At 58.8% G+C, this 16571-nt stretch overlaps 1 protein-coding gene across 2 annotated transcripts in view; it reads left to right on the forward strand.

Moving 5' to 3' along the window:
- The first annotated feature begins 1546 nt into the window (after positions 1-1546).
- KCND3 (potassium voltage-gated channel subfamily D member 3) overlaps positions 1547-16571 on the forward strand; it is a 183230-nt gene continuing 168205 nt past the window's right edge. For both annotated transcript variants that reach the window (XM_054565007.1, XM_054565008.1), the window contains exons 1-2: positions 1547-1577; positions 8312-9489. In XM_054565007.1, the coding sequence (XP_054420982.1) occupies positions 8384-9489 (1106 nt within the window). In that variant the 5' untranslated portion in view covers positions 1547-1577; positions 8312-8383. The remainder of the gene's footprint in view (positions 1578-8311; positions 9490-16571) is intronic.

Below are 16571 nucleotides of genomic sequence, written 5' to 3' on the forward strand. Positions count from 1 at the left end.
GGCACGCATCTCTCGGCGCCCAGAACTGGGATCGCTCAAGCCGTGCGTTTCGGTCCTTGCAGCCCGGTGCCCGGCCGAGATCCCGCATCCAGGGCATCGAGGCCGGAAACACCGGGAGATTTCGAGCCGTGGGTCCGCACAGTTGGCAGGGACCGAATCCTCCGCGCGCGGCGGGTGCGAGCGCGGGAGCCTGGGCCGGAGACCACTCTCCCGAGGAGCTCGGGGCTCCAGCCGCCGGGCCCTGAGGCACGTGCCGCCCGCCCGCTCCCCGTCCTGGGCCGAGGCACCAGGCAATGGGGATCCAGGGGCTTCGCGGACGGACCGAGGGACTGGGCGGACCCGGGCTGAGAGTTCCCATCCCCAAGTCCAGGCTTAAATCTGGGTACTGCGTACACGTGGCGGGACAGGAGGGCGAATCCCTACCTTCAGGTGGTGGCCCTCGCGCTCTGGGAGGAGAGTGGCTCTCACGTGGGGTAAGGACAGAATGCGCCCCCAGTCCCCCAACCCCGGGACCTGTCCGGTCCCAGCACACTGAGCTGACAGCGCCGCGAGCCGGAAACCTTGCGCGGCGGCAGATTCCACTTCGCCAGGTGGCTGGGCTCGCAGCAAAGGCTGGTGTCGCGTGGACAGTCAATGAGAGAAAGACACCCCGATAGGTCCCCACATACCCCACGCGCACACACACTGGCTCTTCCGGCCACCTCTTCCCGGGGCCCCACCACACACGCCCCCGAGCTCACACTCACGCCTACTCCGCGCTCCGCCCCCACCCCCCAGCTGAGCTCACCTTGCCACGCTCACCCCGGTGCCCACCCTCGGCGGCACACGCGCTAACACCCGCGTCGCCACACTCCGCCACCTCCAGGCACACCCTAGGATTCCTCCAGTCGCCCGTGGAGCCGCACCAGGCTCTGCCTCGCCTCCCCGCCCCCTGCCCCCGCTCACGCGCGCGCCCCTCTAGACACACGCACACACATGCACTCACACCCGGGCGCGGGGAGTCACTCCCCCTCACACGCCCTCGCCCTGGGCACCGTTCCGCGGCGAGCCTCGGGGTCCTCCCCATCTCTCTCCCTGCTGCCTGGCGGCCCCGCGCTCCCGAGTCGGGCCTGAGCCGCTCGCCAGCGGGGATCGGTCGGGAGCCCAGGGCGCAGTCTCGCAGCCTCCCCCGGACTCCTCTCTCCGCCCCGCCCGCGCCGCGCCCCCACCGCCTCCCCCTTCAGGAGAGGGACCTCGCCAGGCAGCCCGTGGCCCGCCGGGCTCCGCTCCGCGCGGCGCCGGCAGCGGCGGGGGCAGGGAGCGAGCGAGGGAGCCGCGAGCCCGCGAGCCCGCGAGCGGAGCGGCGAGGCGGGGAGGGGACGCGCTGCCGAACCGGGGCTGGGGCGGCGGGGGAGGGAGGGGCCCGCGGACAGACGGACGCACGAACGGACCGAGAGAGGGAGGGAGCGAGACTTCGCCGCCGAGGAGGCGGCTGCTGGGCGCTCCCCTGCGCTGCCGGGCGCTCGGCGCCTCCGCGGCCCCCGGCCGGAGCTGCCTCGCGCGCGCGGGGCGCGGGGCCCGGACTTGCTTCGCCGAAGGTAAGAGGGACGCGACCGAGCCTTCTGGAGCCACGAAGTGTAAGGAGCGCGGCTCCCACGCCTGTTGCTCCGGCTGCCCACGCGGCACCCTCCCACTCCCGAGCCCGGGTGGGTGGGCGCCGGGGCGCCGGAAGGGTTGGGGGTGGGGCCGGCGCCGTGGGGGAGCAGGCAGCCGGCCCGGGGGCGTCTGTTCGCTCGGGCTGCGGAGCCACCCCTTGGCGGCCAGGCGATGGGAGGTTGGGGGGTGGGGGTGTGAACCTCTGCCCTCTTTCCATTGGCCTGCCTTCCCGCGGGGTGCCAGAGGCAGCGCCCCGGGATCCGGCGGCAGGTGGCGACGGCTTGCTCGGGCCCCCCGCTCTTTGTGAGAAGAGGAGAGAAATGGCTGAGGTCGGAAGCGGGGAGCAGTTTGGGGCGCTTCGCAAAGTTCTCCAGCCTGGCGAGCCGGCGGTGTGCCTGCCGGAGGCCGGGGGCCCGCACCTCTGGTCCTGCCCGACGCCGCTCTGCCCTGCGAGCTCTGCGAAAGGCCCCCAGGGGACAATGGGAGGCCAACGCGACCCGGGGAGAGGGATCGAAAGACTCACTTTGAGAGGTGTTTACACTGGGATGGGGCGCGGAAGGGACTGGGCGGAGAAGTTACCTGGAACCAACTAAATTCCTGCGCTTGCTTAGTGTTGACGTTTGAATCCCGTCCAAGATGTCCTGCTTTTTTTTATCCCGGGCAGCCGTGACATGTCAGCAACAGGCTGAGGTTCCGGACCTGGGATCTTAGGGCAAAGGCTCCGCTGTATTTCTTAAGAGGGCGTCTGAACTTTCTCATGATCCTAGGCACAGCGCGATCTGTTTACAAGAGCCGGCGAGGGTTGCTCTATGGTGCGTGTGGGTATTTTGCATGAATGTGCGTGACGGTTAAATTTATGCCTTATTTACTGTTACTTAAAGGGCACCTGGGTGTTTTATGTCTGTAGAAAGGGGGCCTGGGCGTGCTCGAATTCAGTGCAAAGCATGTGTGCATTTCCTCATGTGGACATGCTGGCACACGGTCAGGGACTGATGTGCTTATTCTTCCTTGTCATTACTTGAATGCAACAAAATGCAAGTACACGAGAGGCCCTCTGAGGAAGAAAGATTAGGAGCGTCTTCTCTTTTGCTGTGGAGGAGGCTGGAGACGAAGTAGCGAGAGAGTTCAGGAAAGTGCTCCGGTCAGCCTAGGAGTGGCACTGTGGGAGAAGAGGACCTTCGCGTCCCCGGCCCGCACCCCAAGGCTCCCGGCTTGGCGTCCCGTCAGTTCCAGGCCTGCCCACAGCCTGTGGCTGCAGGAGAAAGCCCCCTGGGGTGCCAGGACCCTCCGCCCCCCGCAGATGGGCCCGCCCGGGCCGCAGTGACGTGATACAAAATTGTGGAAAGTAAAAGTTTCCAGGGAGGCTCTGCGCTCCCAGCGCTCTGCCGAGGTCACTGAAGGGCAGACTTTGGCAATGTGACCGCGTGGCGGCCTTGAGCCTGTCCTCAGGTTGGGCATCAATCCCCAGGACAGGCTGTCGAGTCACTTTGCCCACTTTTGGCCCTCTCCCTCCCGAGCAGAAGCTATTTAGCAGGGCTGAATTTTTACAGCAGGGGAATTTGGTTTCCCTTTTCCAGGATAATTTTTTTTTTTTTGCCTTTGTCATTTCAGCACTCACCTGTTTTAAATGTCTCTTCCCCAGCCTGCCCCCACCCCCATCTTTCCCACTGTCAAACTCTTCTGCCAAAAACAAAAATAGCTTCAGATGTTTCATTTGTAAGGCGTCCACGTCCTAGTAAAACCTTGGCATCTGAGGCATGTGCAGTGCCATTGGCTGGAAATGGGGCCGCGCTGTTGTGGCTGTTGTAGGAATTCATACCCAGGTCGGCTCCGGGAGGTGTTGGTGCCCGTCGGGGGGCCCGCGCTGCAGGGACAGCCACCCAGGAGCCTCCTCGAGCCGGGCTGTGCCTGCAGGGTTGTGTGCAGGGTATGGCTGGTGGCGCCGTGGGCATGGCATCTAGTGGGACACTCTTCCTCCCCTTCCAAACCCTGGACACCCCCGCCCACCCCACCCCCTCCGCGACATGCACACAAACACACTCACAGAGAAAGTAGCAGTGGGGTAATTGCTCCTTTTTTTTTTTTTTTTTTTTTTTTTTTGTACATTTTATCAGGGGAACAGGGCTTGAGGCTCTAGAGACAGCCTGGCTCTTTCCTGCCCTTCTTTGGGAAGATTGTCCTGAATTAAAGCACAGGGTAAAGTTTTGGCCTTGGGACCAGAGGCTTTTATGATGGAAATGGGTGGTTTTTCCCTCCCCAGCTCTCACTTATTCACCTGCAAGCAGTGGATAAAAAGCCCATGGCCCTTGGAGACGAGGAGGCTGGTTGGGGTGGAAAAGCTAAGGAGATGGGGCTCGGCCTGGCCGGGGAGGCGCCGGGCGCTGAGTCTCAGGAGTCGGGGGAAGCGGCACTGGGAGAAAGGAAGGAGAGGGCATCGTCCTCTCAGGAGCAGGTCTGTGTGTCCGGCTCGGCCAGGAGGCCACGGGGTGTCTCCTGGCTCTTGGTCTTTGCCACTCAAATGCCTTCAAGGTCCTGCCTCTCCCAGCTCCGTTCCAGGACGAAGAAGGGATGTTTAAGGGTTTGGGGTCCAGGGCCCAGAGCCTGGGACCCTGGCCCCCTTTACCCTCAGGGGTTTGGCGGGTGGGCCCGGCCTCCAGTGGCCTTGGGTTCTGAGCGATGCAGGCTGTGGGCCCTGTTCTGGGCACCGGTCTCATCTCGAGTTCCCAGAACTGCCTCTGCTAAGAAGAGGCTCCCGCTCACTCCGTCCCCACAGCAACAAACCCAGATGCTCTACTTCCTGCTCTGCATGGCTGACACTTATGAAGAGGCCTCAGTGAGCCCTGAGCTGCAGCCTGGGTGTCCTGGATCCGGCGGGATCAAGGTTCTCACAGCCAAGTGACTCCGTGTCACCTTCTTGTCCAATTCTCTGATTTCGCAGGTGGGGGTTGTGAGGCCCTGAGGGTGACAGTGACTTGCTTTTGCACATTCACACAGAACGGACACTGGAATGCAGGGCTTCCTGAGCCACCTCTTGGCCACCCGGGATGGGGCGAAGGGGGGCCCTGCTCCCTGCTCTGTCCTGGGGCGGCATCAGGACCCGGCTGGGCTACACCTGGGTCAGGAAAGCCATTTGGCGGTGAGCTGATCAATGGCCCGTTGTAGGGAAATCGTCAACGCCTGGCTACCGGGAACAGAGCCACTTGGAAGGAAACTTTCTGGGCCTTAGTCTCCTGACCTGAAACTTGCAGGTGGAAATGCCCACATCATAGAATTTTTGTGGGGATAAATGAAATGTTTGCTACGAAAGTGCCTAAAACAGGATCCAGGGCTTTGTTAGTGCTCAGTAAATGTTAACTAAATCTGAATCAGAATGATCTGCTACCGAGGTTTAAATCGAGGGCTTGCTTCCCAGGCTTCCCGTGCTCCTTCGATCAACTAGCTGAGTGCGTGCTGTGGACAACACTTTCCCCTAGCAAGCCGAGGGGAGTGTGGGGGGTTACTGGGTGCGTTTCCTGACAATATGAAATGCACGTGGCACGCCCCCAGATCCCCTAGCAGGGGCCTGTGGATCACCTGCTGCCGTGGATGGATGATTCTTGTTCTTTCCTCAGTTCCCAAAATCAAGAGCTCATTAGGCCTGTGCTGTCTTTCTGATCCTCTCAGTGGTGACATTTACAGGGAATGTCCCTGTCATTCCTGTTGTCTTCTGTGGTGTCTGAATCAACCTCCCTTTATGGGGGAGCAGAGGAACCTGTGAATAGTCTCCTTTGCACACAGATGGGGAAACTGAGGCAGAGGTTGGCTCCTTGAGAAAACTTGACTGAGGGCACAGTCGGCCACAGGCACATAAATTGGATTCTTTTGATCCAGATCTGTCCTCAGAGCTCACTGTCTGCTTGGAGAGATTACGCCCACCTCTGCAAACCTCTGGAATATGTTAGCGAGGTGTGGAGCAGAAGCGACGGAATGCACGCGGCGTCTCTAACATTGGGGCTCGCAGTCTGAGCTCACAGGCCAAGCACCCACTGATTGCTGCACTGTGCTCCCTCCTGGCTTGTCAAGTAAAAATGGAGGCGTCCTGATCTTCACCCTTAAGGAGCTTAGGGTGGATGGGTAAAGCAGGGCCGTGGCCTGCCTGAGCCCTTGACCACGTTGAGGCTGCCCGGGTCTAAACCTCTCAGCCCACGTGTTACATCAGTTAGTACGTCTCCTCATGCCTCGTCTTCCTCACCTGCAGGACGGGGACAGCAGTGGCTGCTGGAGGGGCCGGCTGAGGCGGCCCACGTAAGCGCGTGGTGCTATGCCCGGCACGCAGCCGGACCTCCGCAAGCCTCCGCTGCGGCTCTCCTTACAGGGAGCCCTGGAGGAGAGGTGAGCCTGGCTCGGCGTGTGGTGTGGGCTCAGGCTGCCTGCGGCGCGGCCCGCGCTCCGCCCCTCCCCGGCAGCGGCCTTCCAGGCTCTCCTTCCCCGGGCTGCTGTGAGGAAGGCGTGACGTGGCCCACAGGAGACAGTGCAGTGCCGGGCCCACGGGAGCTGCTCGGCTACCGTTAGCCGTGGTTATTAGTAAGACATGCAGAAAGCGTCTATAATCCAGGCCAGAGGGTGACGGATGCTAGAAAAGAGGGGCGAGCCGTGCTGGGAGCCCAAAGGAGGTGAGAATCTCATTGCGGGATGCATCCCAGCAAGCGTGAGGGCCGGGAGGGATTCTAAGAGGTGGGCTGCAGGGGAAGGATGTTGCCAAGAGAAGGAAGAGGGCCCAGGGACCGAGCCCCACGTGGTCTGTTGGGAGCCAGCCTGTGGTCTTGCTGCCGGAGGCTCAGATGGGTGCATGGGACAAACGATGAGCTAGGACCCGACCATGGAAGTGCTGGAAGGCTGGGCCGGAGGGTGTGGATTTGATTTTGTAGGCTGTGGGGCAGAGCACCATCAGAACCTTGCTTTGGGGAGATGTCTCTGAGCAGAACAGGTTTCTGGGAGTAGGAGAAATGGGCTTGGGGGTTGAGAAGACAAGCAGGCCAGGGGGAGGGAGGCCTGAGGGAACTGGGGCCCTGCTGAGGGCAGCAAGAGCTGCTATCTCATTATTTGACGACTCTCTGGGTGGGGCAGTGAGGACAGTGGCCGAGGCAGCAGCTGGAGTCAGGGATGCCGAGAGCAAGGGGTGAAGGGCAGCTTCTGACAAGAAGGGAGACCTGGGCTAATCCTGCCCCGTTTCCCAGGTGTCCAGGTGCAACAGGCCAGTGGCAGCTCCGCAGCGAGAGGAGGGAGAGACCTGGGAGTCCTAGCAGGGCTGGGAGTCGGGAGAAGGAAGCAGGTTCGACAGGGAGAGACGAAGCTCAAATCCCACTATAAGATTCACCTCTGCCTCATTTCTCTAAACACAGAGTCAAACCAACTGCATCCCAGAGGGTCCCGAAATTCTGAGTCAGGATGGGTTCTCAGTGATCAATTTAGGATTCGTGAACGCAAGTGTGTGAACCCCAAACAGTTTCCCGCGGCTGTTACGTGTGTTTCTGTGTCACCACATGTCTATCTGCAGATGGTGTGCATTTGGGGATTGCAGAGTCATCTCACTACCGTCTTTAAAAAGCCAGATCTGGGAAGGTAAATCTGTTTCCCAAAGCCAAATATAATTCTCCGCGCCATTGTTCCCTCCGTCCAGGCAGGCGAAGGGAGCTGTGCACACCGTGTGGTTCAGCGAGCGGGGGGCCAGCTCCGGGGGAACTGCCGAAGGCGGGCTGGGGCCAGGTGAACGAGGCTGGCATGGGGAAGAGTGTTGTTACATAACCCACGGGAGCTAAGGCTGGTGGGCAGATGGAGACGGGTGGCGACGAATGGAGATGGCAGTGAGTGTGGATCAGCTTCCTCGGGGAGGGAGAGGGACAACGCATGGAAGGCAGGTGACCAAGAATCCAAGAGTCCCTTACAAGGCGGGGAAGGGACGCTGCCTAGCCTCTCAGCCTCTCCCGCATCTTTCTGCCGTGGCTCTGAGGGTCGCGATTGGACACTAGGTGGCTAGGTGTCCCAGAGAGTAGGACTCCAATGGGGACAGCCGTCTGCCTGAACTTGGGGACAGAGCTCCACCAGGCCCCGGGCCTCCTGGAGACCCCTGCCATCTCAGAATCTCCCAGCCCTGGATAAGCCCAGCCTCCTCCTCACTGGTGAGGAGTAGAAAGAAGGTCTACCGGGTCTCCTGCATCCACACCCCATTCCTGATTACCCTGGTGGGTGAAGAGTGAAATAAAAATTAACATGTTTATCCCACTTTGAAATTCGTTTAATGAGAACTCATTTACCCTCTCCCAATTTAAACTCATAATAACGCCATAACCTTTCAGAGCTGATTATTTCCTGGGCCTTCCCACATCTTCCTGCTAAGGGGGCTTTCCCTCCACCTGCTTCTGAGCCCTCCCGGAACCCGACAGTTTGTCAGACAGTCAGCAGCATCTAGTGTGTCCCACACTGACACACTGCCCCGTGCTAGGTGCCCTCCCACAGGGTGGGAGGCAGAAAAGATTCAAGTCCTCTGTCTGGGGTGGTGATTTCGGTTTAATTAATCTGCCTTCAAGACGTCCGTTAGCTGCTTCCCTCCCAAGTGACCCTTCCCTGGGTCCCATGTCCCACCTGGATGTCAGTCATGGACTCACCCAGTTCTCTGCTCTCTCCTCCTGTCTCCCAGGGGTCGCTGAACTAAGTCCAAGCTGGTGCGCACAGTGTCCGCGCAGGGGCCGGCCCAAGAGCTGGAGTCACCATGGCGGCGGGAGTGGCAGCCTGGCTGCCTTTCGCACGGGCCGCGGCCATCGGGTGGATGCCCGTGGCCAACTGCCCCATGCCCCTGGCCCCGGCCGACAAGAACAAGCGGCAGGACGAACTGATCGTGCTCAACGTGAGTGGGCGGAGGTTCCAGACCTGGCGGACCACGCTAGAGCGCTACCCAGACACGCTGCTGGGCAGCACGGAGAAGGAGTTCTTCTTCAACGAGGACACCAAGGAGTACTTCTTTGACCGGGACCCCGAGGTGTTCCGCTGCGTGCTCAACTTCTACCGCACCGGGAAGCTGCACTACCCGCGCTACGAGTGCATCTCAGCCTACGACGACGAGCTGGCCTTCTACGGCATCCTGCCCGAGATCATCGGCGACTGCTGCTACGAGGAGTACAAGGATCGCAAGCGGGAGAACGCCGAGCGGCTCATGGACGACAATGACTCCGAGAACAACCAGGAGTCCATGCCCTCGCTCAGCTTCCGCCAGACCATGTGGCGCGCCTTCGAGAACCCGCACACCAGCACGCTGGCCTTGGTCTTCTACTACGTGACCGGCTTCTTCATCGCCGTCTCGGTCATCACCAACGTAGTGGAGACAGTGCCGTGCGGCACGGTGCCCGGGAGCAAGGAGCTGCCGTGCGGCGAGCGCTACTCGGTGGCCTTCTTTTGCCTGGACACGGCCTGCGTCATGATCTTCACCGTGGAGTACCTGCTGCGGCTCTTCGCTGCGCCCAGCCGCTACCGCTTCATCCGCAGCGTGATGAGCATCATCGACGTGGTGGCCATCATGCCCTACTACATCGGCCTGGTCATGACCAACAACGAGGACGTGTCGGGCGCCTTCGTCACACTGCGGGTCTTCCGCGTCTTCCGGATCTTCAAGTTCTCGCGCCACTCGCAGGGCCTGCGGATCCTGGGCTACACGCTCAAGAGCTGCGCCTCCGAGCTCGGCTTCCTCCTCTTCTCCCTCACCATGGCCATCATCATCTTCGCCACTGTGATGTTTTACGCGGAGAAGGGCTCCTCCGCCAGCAAGTTCACGAGCATCCCCGCCTCCTTCTGGTACACCATCGTCACCATGACCACACTGGGGTGAGTGGGTGCCGGCGGCCGGAGCAGCGCCGGGCTGGGTGGGGCGGTGCGGCCCGGACGGTGTCAGGCGTGCGTCAGGGGCGATGGGGCGGCTGTCCCACCCGCGTGAGGAGGGGAGGTGGCCTCCTGGGATGAGGGAGGCATATGACTGGTTTGTTGGGGTACAGGAGTGGCTTGCTCCGAAGCGAGCTTTCTTTTGGGGTGTTTCATAGAACTTAGAAAGTTAAGTCACCATTTCTTTTTTGGGCCCTGCATTCTGTGCATGTGGGGGCGGGGGAGCAATCAGGGCATTTTTATATGCACCTGTGCACATAAGGGAGAAAAACAGGGCGGCAGGTGGGAGGAGCAAGGCTGTGGAGTTCTGGGAGTGTCGTAAGCAGGGGACAGATTTCCATGAGCAGGAGACTCTGAGAACAGTCCTTTGGGAGCCTTCCTGCATTTGCTTGGAGAGTATTTGCAGGCTGTTTTCGCTTTTGCCTTACTTTTCCCTTCCGCTGCCCCAGATGCTCCAGGGTGCAGCAGCCCCGAGCAGACTTTCTCCAAGTGACTCTGAACTTGGGCTTTCTGAAAAGCGGGGCACCCCTTGTGTTTCTTCCTCACTGGAGGAGGAGCCGTCTTGCTCTCTCAGCCAGATTCTCTGAAGGACCTGGCCTACCTGGGCAACAGTGAGATGGTCTGAGGGAATCATAGCATCAGGCACACAAGCAGCAATACCATTAACGGGAGGGAGACAGGCGCACTCGGCAAGGTAATAGGTGGCTCTGTCTCCCACACAGTGCACGGCGCAGAGGTCCCATCTCCAGCTGAGGCCCTAGAAATGTGTGTGGGGGGCTGGGATGGGAGACTGCCCATCAGGAGGCTCAGGAAGGCGATTACCATCTTCCCCCAACAGGATTAGAGCCGACGGAGGCAGCTTTGGGGAGATGTGTGTTTCTTAGGGTTCCTGCTGCAGCCGCTGCAAGCCATTGAAGCTAATGCAAACCCCCTTCACAATTCATATGCTGGGTCTGTATTTGCTTAGGCCAGGAAGCATTATTATATTGCTGATGGAGAATTCATGAAGCTTTTTATTTGGTCTTTGACAATTCAGTTGGTGGCGTCCTGGTGATTCGATTTTTCTCCTGGCTGAAACCCTGTGGCGCTGGTGTGAGTTTTTCTGTAGCGCTGCAGGTGCTCGCTTATTGGGAATGACTGAGCAGGTGACAGGACCTCTTAAAATTATTACATTTGGCCCTGGCCAGGTGGTTCAGTCTGTTGATGCATCAACGCGTACACCAAAAATGTTGTGGTTTGATTCCCAGTCGAGGTGCGTACAGGAGGCAACTGATCAATGTTCTCTCTCTCTCTCTCTCTCTCTCTCTCTCTCTCATCAGTAAAGCATATCCTTGGGTAATGATTAAAAAAATGAAATGGTTCTATTTGTCATTCTGCCACACTGGAGGAAGGGCAAGGGGTGTCATTGTCCATCTGTGAAGGCTGCATTGGATGGGGTGCTCCCTTCGCCTCTTGTCTGCCTGACAGAGGTTGCCCTGCCCCCTCCTCCCACTCTGACCCGCACACGTCTTCAAGGGGCTGCTCCCAACCCAGAGCAGGAAGAATGTCTGGTCATTTGACCTCGTCTTTCTGGGCTCAGGTGGCACATGTGGGCTTTGGGGCACCATGGGATGTGAGGGATCGGATGAACTGGAGAGCGTGCCACCGTGTCAGGGGAGGTCGGCGCCCATGCCTCTTGCAGGCTGACCCTGGCCGCCCCTTTCCCTTCCTGAAGGGGACCTCGCCCATGGCAAGGACCCGCCGGCTGTGCTTCTGATGTGACTAGTGCTCTCCAGGCCCCCTTGGTGGGATTCATGATAGCAGAGCGATGGCCCAGACGGCCAGGGGAGAGAACAGAGTGAACGTAGGCTTGTTCCAGAGGACGGCAGTGGGAACGCCAGCGGCCACCCGCCTGTTGCTCTGCACTATCAGTAGAGCAGCGTGTGTGTGTCTACCGCATGTCAGCGTGTGCCCAGCACTTTTCATATATTATCTCCTTAAGTCTTCACAACAGCCGTGCAAGGTACGAAAAATTATTTGAAGGTGAGGCTCAGACAGGTTGGGTAGGGCCGATTTCCAGCTGCCAGTCTGGCTGTCGCCTCCCTGTGCCCTTCTCTTTCTGTCACAGTCCGCCCTGAGATGACAGGCCACCCTGTCCGATCGCTGTTCAAAACAGGCTTCAGAGACGGGAGTGCTCCCCCTGCGGCACTGTTCCCGTCACACGGGGGTTTTATAAATGAAGCATTTCCTTCTGGCACATGGAAACACCACCTCCCAAGGGATGGCTGTTTCCTTAGGAAATTCCAGTGTCTTCCTGTTGCTGGGCAGACCGCGGATTTCCTTCAGCGTTCGCCCTGCAGGTCGAGGGGCGAGTCCATCATCATGGATGGACAGTATTGGACTCACGTTTGCTTTCTTGGGGGAGAGCAAGAAGGCTGTGCCTGAGAGTGAGGACGAAGAGGAAGGGAGGGGCCTGGTGGGAGAAGCGTGCTCTCCTGGCGGTGGGCTCCAGCCCTTCCCGCGGGCATTGGGATGTCTCGGAGGAGAAGCTGGTGGGCACGGACGGAAGCCTGAGTAGTGTCTTCCTTAACCGCGCAAGCGCAGGGAAAGCAGGCTTTTCCTTCCCCTCCACTATGACTCGTGTTGCCCAGTGCTGGGTTGGCTGCTTTGACTTTGACCTGAGTTGCCAGTTGGAACCATCACCAGGGCCACTGCTTGGCTACACATAGCAGGTGCTTGGCAAAATGCTTTTTAAGGGATAAGTCGGTGTGAATGGGGCACCTTTTCCTTTTTGCTTGGTCTGATACTGTTCTTAGTGCCTTCCAGACCTGCCTGTCCACTCCCTACGGTGGACCTCAGATCTGTGCTCTGCCCCAGCCCTGGCGCCCGGGGAGAAAGGAGAGATCCTTCCTCACCTGGTGCCAGGTCTGTGCCCCAAGACTCTCTGCAGCATCGTGGGGGTCTTCTTGCCCTTATTGGAGATCTTACCAATTGGATCCTGGAAACCATCATCTGCCCTGGCTCGCTTCTGTCCTGGGCACCTTCACTGGTGGCTCGTAGGCCTGTGATTCCAGAAAGCCTGTCTTCTGACTCTTTGCACCCCTCAAGGCTGTGGTATGCCCAAGGCCAGTGTTCTGGTTGCTTCCAACAGCTCCCTGCGGATGCTGAGCTCTTCCGTCTGCAGGCGCTCTCCTTCCGCTCCTTCCCCGAGCTCTTTCTCCAGTCTGGAGGGACTGTCTTCTGCTCCTTTGCAGATCGGGGCTGACTGACGGGCCAAGGGCCGTATGGCCAGCAAGGGACTTGACTCTTGCTGACTCTGGTTGCCATCTCTGCCTGCTTCCCGAGGACTCGCTGATTAGTTACTCAGGTGTCCTCCAGGGAGGGACCTCCTGGAGCCAATTACCCCCGTTTATTTAATAGCTCGACATATCTTATGCGCACAGAACAATAACAGCTCAGCCACCACCGAGGCTTGAAGGTGGCTTGCTCTGTAGCCTCCAGAGCTCGTTGGGGAGACCCCGGGGCCCGGCCCACGTGTCCCTTCTGCCCCTTGACAGTTGAGCTCCCAAATGCCCCATTAAAGGATTAATTTCTGTTCTCCTAATTGATGCTATAAATAAAACAAATCCTCATTTATCTCAGTTAACAGAGGGAAGGGATACTGCAGAACTCCCAATATTAAATAAGACCAGCACATCTTATTTTGGGAATTAGTTTGGGAATGTATTATGTGCCATAGGTTTTCTTGAAGCCGATTTTCCTCCTTCACTTCGTTTGACTTTGCTTGGTAACACAGTTGGCCTGGTGCCTGAGCTCGTCTGTGGGGGGGCTTTGGGGACGGGCGGGGGAAGAGGGGAACACTCCGGGGGAGCCATGTGAGCAAGCATCCACCAGGGCCCCCGAGGGCCAGCTAGGGGCCCAGCCCCAGGCCCGGGTGGGATGAGGTCCTCTTAGGTATCTTAGGGAGGGAATGGGCCTTGGGCAGGGCCCGGGACAGCGTGGCTCCTGAGGAGGTGGCCCGCGGCGGCCTGGCTGGCTTGCTTATGTAATGAAGACCGGCAGCCTCTGCCACCCATGCCTTGCAACGAGAGAGCTCTGACAGTGTCCAAACATCACTTTAACAAAAACAGAATCAATTTTTACTTCTTCCAAGCATGAAGCAGCCTTCAGGTCATTTGCATTTCCCTTGAAAACACTGTCCTGGAAGGGGCTTGCCTGTGGTTTTGGGAGCGGCAGGAGCCAAACCCGGAGATCGATACAGACACAGCACAGGGCGGCTGCTTGGTCAGGCTCCGGGGTACAGACGCAGCCGGTCTGAGATCGGCTTGTGTTAACCCTTCAGCCCCTGAAATCCTGGCTGCACTGCAGCCTCTAGGTCCTGCCACCTCTCATCCCAACCCCCCGTGCCTTGTCCAGGGACACTGGTCAACGGTGCCCACCTGGACGCTGGTGGGTCCCTGTGCAGGGGGTCTGATCCCAGCGCATTCGCCAGGCACGAATGACCTCAGGGTCTTCTCCTGGCCTGATAGTTTCTAAGTTCTCTGGTGCTGAAATCCCTAACGGAGGGCACAGATCTGCATCCCAACAAGGAGTCATCCGGTAGCTCGAAGTTCATCGAGTGCCTCCTGGGTGCTGGGCAGCACAGTCGGCCCTGGGACTACACAGGCCCCCCCAGTGCACGTCAGCCCACTGTAAGGTACAGGCAAAATGAATTGAACGAGATCAGCTCTCTTCCTTTGAACCAAAACAAAAGAGGGCGGAAGAGCAGTAGACCAAGGGGCCAAGAGAGCAGAGGCCGTTACCCACGCTCTCCCTGCCACCCCAGGTTCCGCCCTCTCTCGGCTTCGTGTCTGGCTAACTCCCATCATCCTTCAAAACTCAGCCCTCCAGGAGGCCTTACCGCCGCTCCGGAAGCTAGGCGCCCCTCCTCTTGACCCCATGGAGCCCTTGACTACTTCTCTGTCTTGCCACCACCCCATTTTATTAACTTTCTCTATTTATGTCCCCCCACCCAGAATATGGGCTCCTCAAGGGTAGAGGTCTGTTCCAAAGATCACTGTCTGACCTGTGCCTAGCACAGGGCCCGGCATGTGGGGGACCTCAGTAAACACCTGTTCCACCCAATAAGCTCATGCCCGGCAGACCCGTCTGCAGCCTCCCCATTTGCTAACGGTCTCCTGGCCATGGTCAAAGCCAATGAAAGTGCTGTCCAAATGTCAGCTAAACAGGATATTTGTGGGCAGGGCACAGATGGGGAGGCCACGCAGGGATGCTCCCGTTCTGATGTCAGCCTGAGCAGGGTTGGGACTTTCTTGCAAGGGAAGGTTAACCCCTTGTTCTTCCCTGTTTCTGGCTACTTGGCCATGTTCCCTACCGCAGACATGGGGGCCAGGGAGCAACAGAAAGGGAAATATAGATAAGACCCTACACAGGAAGTTTCCTCCATCCAATTATTTATTCAACAGATAGTTATTGAGTGGCTCCTAGGCGCTAGGTATACAGCGGCAAAGAAAACAGATAGTCTCCAATTGCGCGGCACTTATGTTCTGGTGGTGGAAAGCAGACAGAACATTGGTAAATAAATTCAGCCTATGAGGCGGCAATTTACACTGCAGAGAACAGGAAAGAGCGAGCGGTGAGTGGGGATACTGTGCGTGGGAGGGTGGGGAGCCAGGGCAGGTTGCTGTGTTACATGGGGTCAGGATGGGCTCTCAGATAAGATGATACTTGAGCAGAGACCTGAGGAATGTGGGTAGCTTGGGCAACAAGCAGCAAATGCAAAGGCCATCGGGCGGGGGGGGGGGCGTGCCTCGGTGTGCTATTCTTGGAACAGCAAGCAGGTTCTCACCACAGAGCCCCAAGAGCAGGGGGAGAGCAGGCAACAGGAGTAACGGGGGAAGCAGCTTGTGCAGAGTGCTCAAGGTCAACGCAAGGACTTTGCCCTTGGCCTTTTACTAATCTTCTTAGGCTGGGAAGGCAGTGGAAGGTTTTGAGTAGACCTGACTTTTATTTTAAAAGGATCACTCCAGGACCTGAGTACTGAAAACATCGCAGGAGAGAAGCTACCACAATCATTTAGGCAAGAGAGGACGATGGCCGGGACTGAGGGTGCTAGATAGCAAGACAATGTGGGAAGAGAGAGAGGCTGCATGTACTTGAAGGTAGAGGTGGCAGGTGGCACCTGCTGGTCCTGCTGCCCCGCAAACCAGCTGGAAGCTTTACCAGCCCTCGTAGCAAGAAACCAGCCCAGAAGACACAGTCCTGAACACCTTCTGCACTCCTGGGAGACACGTGGCACAAGAAGAGGCCTCAAGGTGCTGCAGGATGGCCCCAAGGCCCCGGGTAGCCGGGACCCCAGCACAGATGGATGCACAGCCCAAGAGCCCCCGTTGGAGCGTGGGCGTCTGTGAGCGGGGCTGGCAGTAAGCAGGGGCATCTGTGCCCGGACCGAGGTTTCCTTTCAACCCAGGCAGCACTTACCGAGCACCTGCTGAGGGCTGGGCACCATGCTCACCCCCCTGGGGGACAGCCTTGGCTCAGAAACTGAAACAGAGATGCCACTCTCGATGGCAGTGGCTGGTAAACAGAGGGGCGGGCGGAGAGCCCCAGCCGCAGAGGAGGGGAGGTCCGCTGGCGCGGCTGGGACAGGAGCCTTTTGGGTGCTTCCCCTGGGACGTCACATTAGATCGGTCTTCTGACCCGGCCCTTCAGATTGTTGCAATTTTTGCAAAGGCATTTCCGGGCCGGTGCCCATTCCACAGCTCTGCTCCGGAGTCTTCCAAATCAATCTCAATCCTCCTCTCTCTGTCGCTCTCTGTTTGGTTTTGTTTGGGTTTCCCTCTGTAAACACACCGATAAACACAAACAGGATTCTTCCTGAGGAGCAGCAATTATTCTGCCTGAAAATAGTGTAAATACAAGGCAGCCTGGCCCTCCCTCTCCTCAGTGTTTTCGTTGCTCTCACCCAGGAGGTCCCAGGCCACGCGAGGCTCTTGGCACTGTGCCATTGTGGCTGCGAGATCCTCCTGGGAGGGGAGAGGAGCTGAGAC

Source organism: Pteronotus mesoamericanus, unplaced genomic scaffold, assembly GCF_021234165.1.
Source record: "Pteronotus mesoamericanus isolate MK-2021 breed Mesoamerican mustached bat unplaced genomic scaffold, CSHL_Meso_final scaffold_99, whole genome shotgun sequence".
Classification (NCBI taxonomy): domain Eukaryota; kingdom Metazoa; phylum Chordata; class Mammalia; order Chiroptera; family Mormoopidae; genus Pteronotus; species Pteronotus mesoamericanus.